The 10183-nt window shown below is 41.4% G+C and overlaps 1 protein-coding gene across 1 annotated transcript in view; it reads right to left on the bottom strand.

The window, feature by feature from the left end:
• Nucleotides 1-10183, bottom strand: part of BMPER (BMP binding endothelial regulator) — a 250907-nt gene that overhangs the window by 69743 nt on the left and 170981 nt on the right. The window contains exons 11-12 of the mRNA XM_066584670.1: nucleotides 6439-6484; nucleotides 3515-3844 (exon numbers count right to left, since the gene is read on the bottom strand). Of these exons, the coding sequence (XP_066440767.1) occupies nucleotides 3515-3844; nucleotides 6439-6484 (376 nt within the window). The remainder of the gene's footprint in view (nucleotides 1-3514; nucleotides 3845-6438; nucleotides 6485-10183) is intronic.

Raw genomic sequence — 10183 nt, 5'->3', positions numbered from 1 at the left:
TCAGATGTTGATCCAGGAATTACTCTGGTGTCATATGGAGTCCAGAAGGATTTTTTTTCCTCCAAATGAACTAAATTGACTTGTTAGTTTTTTTTTTGCCTTCCTCTGGACCAACAAGGGTAGGTAGGGGGGTGTTGAAACAGGCTAAACTGGATAGACATTGTCTTCATTTGGCCTAGCATACTATGTTTTCCCCAAATGGGCTAATTGGCTTCTGCTCTTGGGGTTTTTTTGCCTTCCCCTGGATCAACAACACAGGAGGAGAGACAGGCTGGACTAGATGGACATTGTCTTCATTCAGCCTAACGAACTATGTTACTATGTTACTATGTAAGTGCGGCCCATCTGAACAATCAGGGCTGCATGAAATGAAGAAGAGTATCAGCCAGAGCCTTTGATGACACAAGAAGAATTTCACATCCACAAATCCATAAAACAATGTAGGTAAGTACGGTTAAAGCTGGACCTTGCCTAAAACCCAAACAAAGGCATATCACCTCTCCTGGGTCCCAAGGACACAGCAAACAGCTAGCGCTGGCATCGGCGGTGACTTCCGGGTGGATGGGCCAGGCGACGGCATGATCATTGGTGCTCCTGCCATCAGCACCGATGATGCTCATATCCTGGTCACCATGATGCCAGGAGTTTGGAAATGCAGCTCCTGACTGGCCAGAGTGGTCAATTGCCTCCGCTCGGCCTCGTCTACCCAGAAATCAGCACCAATGCCAATGCCGGCTTAAGCTGACTGCCAGAGCCCCATGAGAGGTGAGTATACCCTTGTTTGTTATTTTAGACAGGGTCCAGTTGGGAGACAGGTTTTATGTTTTGATGACAAATCCCATTTAAGTCAATGATTCCACTGCGTCCTATTAACACAGATACACAGCATCAAACACCGAGCAAAACCAGTTGCAGGTCTTAAACCGTTCATGTAAATCACTTGCTTTAAAGGAACTCGATCACCATTTTTTTAACCAATTAAAACCAGATAGAGAATCATTTTCCATTTTTCTAAACTGTTTTTATTTCGTGATTGCAGAATTTTTTATTCTGATGTCTGTACATAACTATGGGGCGGCCATCTTGTTTGTACATGACTATCGGGGCAGCCCAGCGTAATCCCGCCTGTGATGTTAGAGAGACGACTGCTACAAAGCTTTCTCTAGAGATCAGGAGGTGATAGACTACTATTGGGCTGTGTGAAAAATGCAGGACTTCGGGATTTTTTTTTTTTTTATTAGATTGTGATCAAAAGTTTAAAAAATTACCGAAAAGTATTTAAAAATACGTCCAACACAAAAATGTGATTTATATAATAGGTTGTTCTCTGATGACACATTTATCTATCTTGAATGGTGGATCCTGTATTATGTATTTTGGTGTTGCCTTTCATTGTATTCCTGTGACGGCTGCTGAAAAGTTTTCTCTATAGGACAAGTATCAGACTATTATTCAGCTTAATGGTCAGAGTGAAAACTGCAGGCTTTTAGAACATTTTTACATATAGACGGTGACATGGAAAATTAAAAAAGCACAACAAATTCTTTCAAATATGTTTAACCCCTTCATGACACACACATGACTATTTACATAAGCTCCATGCAGTTAGAACGTAAACAATCATCCACAGCATCAGCTATGTATGGAGTGGGCTCAGGAGCCAAACCCTCTCTATGTATGGCGGGTTTTAGCTGTCTTTGACAATGCTGTCTCTGACAGCCGACACCCGCTGGGGCAACAGCCCCATGTAAAGGAAACTTTGATCATGGACGTTAACCCTTTAAATGTTGCTGTTAGTTTCGACTGCAGCATTTAAACGTCCATATCAGGATTTAAATGTTTCAAATGATCGCAGGGGTGCCATCAGGGTATCATGGCAAGCTGGGTACTTCTAAATGCCCTCAAAGCTGTAATGATTGTTTGCCTATTAAAGAAATGCCTATAGTAGGTCTTCAATAAGCAGGTTCTTAAATTACAGTATAATGCAGTAGCATAGTATTGCATTATACTGTATAAGTGATCAAACAATCACAAGTTCAAGTTCCTTATGGGAATACCGCTCAATACACAGCCAGTGTACGCTGCCTTTGACATCTGCAATCGGTTTTCACACCAGTTGCAGCTGTAAGCCCTTTAAACGCTCTGGTCAGCATTTAGGAGTCCCGAAGGGCTCCACCCAGCCCTGAGATTATAATTTGAATGCCATGGCAGCCAAGGGTCTTCTGATGGCCCTAAGGGCTGCCATGTATTTTTGCCTATTAAGAGGGACCTGTAGGCTGACATAATAGAATGTCTGTAGAAATACCATATACTGCAGTACTGAAGTATTGTAGTATATGGTATAAGCGATCAAAAGATCGCAAGTTCAATTTTCTTAGGAGGACTAAAAAATAAGTGAATAAATTGTTATTGTATAAAATAAAGGATATGAAAAGTTTAACCCCCCCCCCCCCCTTTTGTTGTGAATAATTCATGAAAAAAAAAGACCCAAAACACATTTGGTATTTCTGCATCCATAAAAGTCCAATCTATCAAATAAAACATTATGTATCCCACATGGGGATCATCATCAGAGGAAAAAAATACAACATCGCAATTGCGTTTTTTGATCACCTCGTCTCCAAAAAGAGCTGTAATAAAACGTTCAAAAAGTTGTATGTACTTCAAAGTGGTACTAACAGAAACTGCAGGACATCCTGCAAAACATGAGCGCCCAACTTAGCGATGGAAAGATTAAAAAAATGGCAGTAAGAAAATGGGCACACGTGATCAAGTCCGTGCTTAATTAGCGTTTTCTCATCCAATAGGGCGGGTGTGAAAAAAAAAGTTGCACCCCGGAAAACCCTCGCTTGGCATAAATCCTCGGAATGACTTCAAGTGCCTAAATAGAGGCACCTGTAAGCTTTTCGCAGCGTTGGACGCTGCTAAACTGCCTCCCCCTGCTTTTTTCCCAGCTCTGTAAGGAGTCTATGGGAGCTGCCAGGGTACATTGGTCAAAAGATAGATCCAAAACTATCTTTTTACCCACCGTATATTCGCCGGCGTCTATTTCAGTTGCGTATGTTCAGTTTACTGTGCAACGTTTTTACGCACCGTGTATTCGCCCATGTGAACGAATGCATTTGATACCAATGCTTCAGATGGTGAAATATATCGGTCGGGTGTGAAAACGCAGCCGATATACGCTCATGTGAATAAAGTCTTACTATGTAATTGCTCCCTTGAGCTGGCTAGATTAGATGCAGTAATACTGTAGCATTATGTTGTAGAGCGTCTATTCCATAGGCTAATCGTGCAGGATGCGGCTCAACTGTTGAAAGGTAGGTGATATGAAAGGAGATCTAGGCAAATCTGGCCAATAAATAAATGCCTCCAGTATTCCCTGGTTCTAAGGTTTGGCCTACAGAAGAAGTATAAATCATGCCGTCTCGAAGCTTGGCCGCACCCTGGTACTGAGGCATGGTGATTTACTGGTATATTATCTTACCCTAGGGGTCAGACTGTTAATTCATACCTGCTTTGGTGGTCACTTTTAGCAGGTAGCCATCAAGATCAATATGAAACTGAGGGGTTTCATATGGAAGCGAAATCCTTGTTCCATTCCACTTCACTGTGAGGTGCTGGTGGAGACTGACGGTGCTCGCTCCCATTACCAGATCTACTGTCTTTGTCCACGAGAAAGAATGTGTCCGCCGAGCGTCATTTTTTACTAGCACTTCAAAAGATGAGGTAGACGTTGAGCAGTCCCTGGTCAGGACATATTGACAAGTTCCTTGAAAGTTGAATGTTCGTCCATCGAAGGTATTGTAGTGGGGATCTCCAAATACAGTACATACTCCAGGCTCTGCATTAGATGGACATTATAGTTAGTACCCACTTTTATGTGTAAGCACAGGTGCCTATATACATAATGGTATCATATAGGGAGGCAATAACCATTATTCCAATACTAGAAAGCACTTTAGCTCCCTAATGCCCAGTATCCGTATAGCAGAAAATATTGGAATACATATAAAGTTAAGGTAAATGACACAATCTATGGTCAACGTAAGCCCTTAAGGACCAGGGTGTTTCAGCCTTAGGGTGGCTTCACACGAACGCGTTTTTGCACGTACATAGGTGCGCACCCATGTACGTGCAAAAACACACGTGAATGCAGGTCAGTACATTGTTTTCAATGGAGCCGCACTGCTGCTGGCGGTTCCATTGAAGACAATGGTCTGCCGGCCTCCTGAATTGTTTTTCAGGGAAGAGCTTTACATATAAGCCCTTCCCTGAAAAAGAAACATTGTAGTATAAAAAAAAAATATATATATATACTTACCTGTCCGCCGCTGCCGTGACCCCCGGGGGGATGAAGAACACATCTGCATGTGGCAGATGTTTCCTTCATCCCGGCTAGTTAAAAGAATTCCCTGCTGCTGCACCTGCCACATCTGTGACAGATGCAGCAGAGGAATTCTTCAAATTGAGGAAAGAGCTGTTTGTGATTGGCTGACGTGCTCAGCCAATTACAGGCAGCTCTCGCCGAATGAATGCCGTCGGAGAGGTACGTTTTTTTTCTTTTTTAAACTAAAATTTTTCTTTTTCAGGTAAGAGCTTATATGTAAAGCCCTTCCCTGAAAATGAATGCAGGGGTGTCGGCAGTCCATTGTTTTCAATGGAGCCGCCAGCAGCAGCCGTGGCTCCATTAAAAACAATGCGTGCATTCCCAATGATGCACGTATGTCCTATCTTTGCAGCCACACGGACATGTGCACACACCATAGGGAATGCAATGTTGCAAATACAAGCGTGTTTTTGTGCGTGCGTATGCTCGTGTGAAGCCACCCTAAAGGACCAGACACTTTTTAGGGATTTTACAAATTTTGTGATTTTACTGCCCTACTTTTTTTGTACAGCTAACATAATTTTTTTTCTGCTTTTTTTCTGTGACATAGAGGGCTATTTTTTAATATCTTTTTTTTCATTGGCCTTTTTTTAAATTATAATTGTTTATTTTTAATATTAGAATATTTACAATAAAATCAAGTATTGGAACGGGTTCCTCATTGTCTTTCATATGTTTTGATGTATAATTTGTAGTTTTGTATTACAGGGTGCATATAGCGATAATTTTGGTTGGGGGTGGCTCATTTTCTTTTTTATGTATTTTATTCTGGTTTTTTTTTACTGATGTATGTAATTGTGTTTTTTACTATCTATGTCCCTCATGACGTCATGTAAGTCCTCTGGGGGACATTCACATGTTTTTTTCTTTTTTTTATTTCATACTTTTAGCTGGGGCATCCATAGGAGCCCCAGTGACAGGGGAACACTTTCTCACACATTCAGTACGCCCAATGGGTACTGCTGTGTCCTGCTTACATAAGACACATATATACGTCTACATATATTTTTTTTAGGTGGTCGGCTATCGATAATTGATGCAACTGTATGCTCTATAAGTTGGGGCATTATGTTTATGGGCCTTAGATTTTCAAGGCATATAAGCGTAATATAAAGAAAGTGTGAAGACAGCATAAACATAATCAAATTAATAAATTAGGGAATGTAGCTGCATCCCATGTGGCTGCCATTGCATGAGTTTTGAGCACCAACTTGTGTGTGCCCAGGCCATCGCGGTCAGTGGACTCCCCTTCAGTAGTGATCAGTCCTGTGGTCACATACACATAATGCTGCCTGTGAACATTGCCATTCTGCAGAATGCTCTTTCTTTCTTACCGACACCCCCATCCATGCATGTGTTCTCAATGTACAGCAGGGAATAAGCTTCTGACAGACACCTATGGCAGCGGCTTATCTTCTCAAGAACAAAAGGATTGGACTATTGGACAGCAACTTTTCGTCCCTGACAACTGCCATCAGGGGAGAGTATGGGAGTCCCCATACACATTCAGAACAAGCTTTAGGTTCTTAAAAACCATTGCAACTTACTTCATTAATCCTTTTAAGCATTACTCCAATAGGTGGCGCTGCAGAGGTATTGTTCCATCTTCCTCATTTGCATAAAGTACCCAGAGGAGTATGCATGGCCTTATAAGTCTCCTCACTCACTTTTCATGTGTCTTCTCACACCCCCTTCTGGGTGCTCTCCTTGGGGAAAGACACTGCCATCCCCCGACCCACTTACCCTCTAGGTTTCTCCACACACTTTTTGGGTGCTCTCCTTAGGTAGAAACGACACCCCTCTTGACCCTCAAGTGAAATATCACTTTAATTAATGTGTCTGCGGCTACTTTATGCTGCCCTTAGTGAGGCCAACATAAAGTATGTGGCACGTTCCTTTGAAGCTTGCTCTTCCTCTAATGAGCCGAGGCAGTTAGTAAGCATTTTAGGGTTGGGTGAATACTAATGTAAGAGCTGGCATACAGGGACTTTTAATTAGCAAGTTTGTCTGATTACAAATAGTAGAAAAGTAAAACTGAACTTACTCACTTTCAGTGCAAATTGGGCAACATCCCTTTCTATTCAGTATTTTCCCCTATAGAATAGAGATGAATGGTGTGAAATAGAGATAGAATTGATAAAAGTAACGATTCCCCCACAGCGTATTTTACATGTATGGATACTTCTATTGATCCCCAAAGTTTAACATTTTCTCCTAAAATACAACTCAAGAAGAATGAAATAAGACATAAATATTACTGCACAGCCCTTAAAGCTATCAGAGATCCTTAGCGATAGAGCGATGTAAAACACACATGGCGCATAGTTAGCATGCCATTAGGACGAGCCTGCAGCATTTAGAAAGCACATTTCATCAAAGCTGGAAAGGTTCGACATTTCCAAAACAAATCTTTAAATACGTTAGCATCTGCATCATCTGAGCGCCTCCATTGTTACTGCGGCAAACTTCAGTTATATTGTTAGTTAAGTATGAGGTTTACTATTATTTGTTGTAATAATAGTCGAATGAACATTTAAAGTTGGCTTTTTGGTCATTCTATGCGATACTACATATAGAGGGATGAAAGGTTATCCCCCCCCCCTCTGATATAACTGAATGTGACCGCTCCATCAAAGAAGGAAAAAACAATGTTTTTTAACCCCCTAAAAGGGTGTTCCCAGGGGCGTAACCATAGGGGATGCAGAGGATGCAGTTGTACCCGGGCCCAGAGCCTTAGGGGGCCCATAAGGCCTCTCCTCTCCATATAGGCAGCCCAGTATTATAAATATGATATTTGGGGGCCCTGTTATAGATATTGCATTGGGGCCCAGAAGTTTCATGTTATGCCTCTATGCAGCATGGTTTAGGTTTGGGTACGGGTACAGATGGAGGGGGGGGGACCCTCAGCTGAACCTTTACACCAGGGCCCCTGAACCTTTAGTTACGCCTCTGGGTGTTCCCATATCGGCTTTTCATGGCCAAGATGGAAAAACCCAGCCCTTTGTTTCTGACCACCTCTTGTAGCTGAGCATTTCGGTGCAGCGCTGTTTACGTAGCTCTTATTGAAGTGAATGAGAGGAAAGGAAACAGTGTAGCACAACATAGTGCTGATCACAGACATTTTAACTACCTAAATGCCACAGTCAGACAATGCTGACCATAGCATTTATGTTGTAGAGTGTAGTGGGGGGGCCTTCCATAATCCCATTAACCCCCCTCCCCAACAATGTGATGACAGGGTGCCAATGGATTGCTATGTATTCGAGCCTATTAACCCCTCTACTTCCCAGAGCTCTGTTCATTCAATGGGAAAAGGACATTACTATTTTGAAATAACAGAGCTTGTTCAACTTCAAATAGCCATAGATCTGGTTCTCTCATGGCTGTAGCCAAACTTTTGGTGTCATTTTAAAGCCAAGAATTATTGTTGTAGCCACAATAAAGTCAGAACTGGAGCTGGAGCCATTTGAAGTGGGAGCAGGAATACTGAACTTACAGCTGTCACTGCAGTCTGTGTGTAGACCAGAGAACGTGTGTGGTGTGGGGGGAGGGCAAGCAGGCAGCAGAGAAATATCTTTCAGACTTCTGCATCTCCTCCTGTCTCTGAGGATGGGTGACATGGACTTTGGTTCACATTATCCCCACATTATCAATCAGAGAACATATTTGCTCTCTGATTGTCATTTATGGGGGTCTTTTTTTCCCACAAAAGAAGTGACAAGATCACCACTTGCTCCTCTAGTGCGAGCACCAAAGCTTATTTCAGCAGCAAAAAAACCAGAATGCTGTGAGAGAAGGAACAAGAAGGCCGTTACTCAATTCCTTGTGGAAAATGGCAGAGTCTATTAGTATGTGACTAGTGAGTGGTGTAACGGGAAACAGTTATGATGGATTGTGCATATGGTCTAAGTTGTCTTACTATTACTTTGGAATACATTTAAGCTACTGGAACATCTATATAACCTGTAGAGTATTTCTGGATGGAATTTTTTCTGATTGTTATAAGCAGATTAAAGTGGCATGGCCTGTAGCTACATGCTTTTCAAACAATATATGATGTCATATAGTCATATAGCACTACATGATGGTTCTAAAGCTAACAACTTTGTTTCTTATATGTTGACAGCACCACATCTCCTGTTTTTCCAGTGTTTTTTTTGTAAGTTGTGAAACTGCACTAAAATCCAATGAAGAAATGTAGACATGGCAACCAATCAGATAACACTCTCCAAATCCTAACCTGCTATGGAAGAATAATAATGGAAACCTGATTGGCCTCTGTGACCTGCATTTTTGCTGGACTAGTTACTGAAATATTGGCACTGACTGCTTAAACTATCATGAAAAATGTTTTACAAGCTGTCATTATCGAGTCCTCACATTTCGACAGTAAAATATATACAAGTAATGCATCATTCTCCAAGGTAACATTTGACAATAATGTCCCTTTAGTGTTTAAAATGTCATACTGCTTTTGAAGATTCCATTTATATAGCAATAAAGGCAGTAATTGCCAACAGCACCCATGCAATGAGTTCACATGAGGATGGAATCTATGACCAACACCACCGGTTCACTGAACGCTGTGTTCACTGGCATGGGTTCCAGTGTTTATCTCCAGAATAAGGTAGCCTATAATATTTTACATGTGTTGCGAATAGTCACTCAACGGAATCCCTTAGGAGCATGATAAGTGATATAATCCAATTTTTTCCTTAAGACTCTCTCTAATCAGACCATGTTTTATTCTTCTACGTTTTATGAGCCTTTCGGTTTTATGTCTGAAAATATTTCAGGCAAGACTAATTAGGCTTTTGTTTGGTTGTGCAACAGAAACAGCTGTTGTTTTTTTTGTGCCTCATTTGGCACCAATGTTAAGAAGGCAACTTTGGAATTGTAATAAAGTACAGATGTGCGTGGAATGAAATGCTTTCTGCACCACATATTCAACAAACTTGGGCTATATTTATAACCAACCTGAGATTGGTCCTCTCAAAATCTCCTAGATGAAATCTGCCAGTCATTCATAAATTGCCGTGAAGGAGCCCCCACCCTCATTTTTCTCCAAGTTATAGTCAATGACTAATAACTGATAGCTTTCCATCTTTTTCTTTGACTGTTTCCAATCAGTCTGTGTCTTTTATGAGGTTTCCAGTGTAAATCTGAAGTGGTTGAACGCAATAGAAAGAATGGAAATCTGCTATTAATGGACCTAAAAAATTCCTTGCACGTCTCTGTTGAGCTTAATGGAATCTAATTAAATGAGTTACCTTTTTACTCCTATTATATTTAATCATTCTGACCTGCATACAGAACAGACCTTTTTAAAGTTTAAAAATGCATAATTATCCACTTTATACCTAACAAAGAATGTAACAATATGTTTTACTATGTAAAAGTCAAGAGTTCTCATGATTCCTTCCTCAGACTCAAGAGTTGGTGTAGGAAGGAGGGGTTTGGGTTCCTGGAGAACTGGGATGACTTTGCTGTTGGCTGCAGGTTCTACCGTAGGGACGGGTTGCATCTCAATGGGAACGGGGCAGCTGTGCTGGGGAAGAAGATGGCTAGAAGGCTGGAGGAGTGTTTAAACTAGGGACTGGGGGGGGGGGGCAACCAGAGAGACAGAGAAGAAGATAGTGGGACTAAGTAATGAAATGAGGGTGGAGCGGTGGGAGGGGTCAGTACAGTTAGAACTGGAAGAACAGTTAATAGGAAGAAACAATATAAAAAATAACTAAGACCTTCTAAACTGCAGGATGACTAATGTTAGAAGTTTGACCAATAAGGTTAATG

This window comes from Eleutherodactylus coqui, chromosome 12, assembly GCF_035609145.1.
Source record: "Eleutherodactylus coqui strain aEleCoq1 chromosome 12, aEleCoq1.hap1, whole genome shotgun sequence".
NCBI lineage: Eukaryota > Metazoa > Chordata > Amphibia > Anura > Eleutherodactylidae > Eleutherodactylus > Eleutherodactylus coqui.
This window is presented reverse-complemented; position numbering and strand designations above follow the sequence as displayed.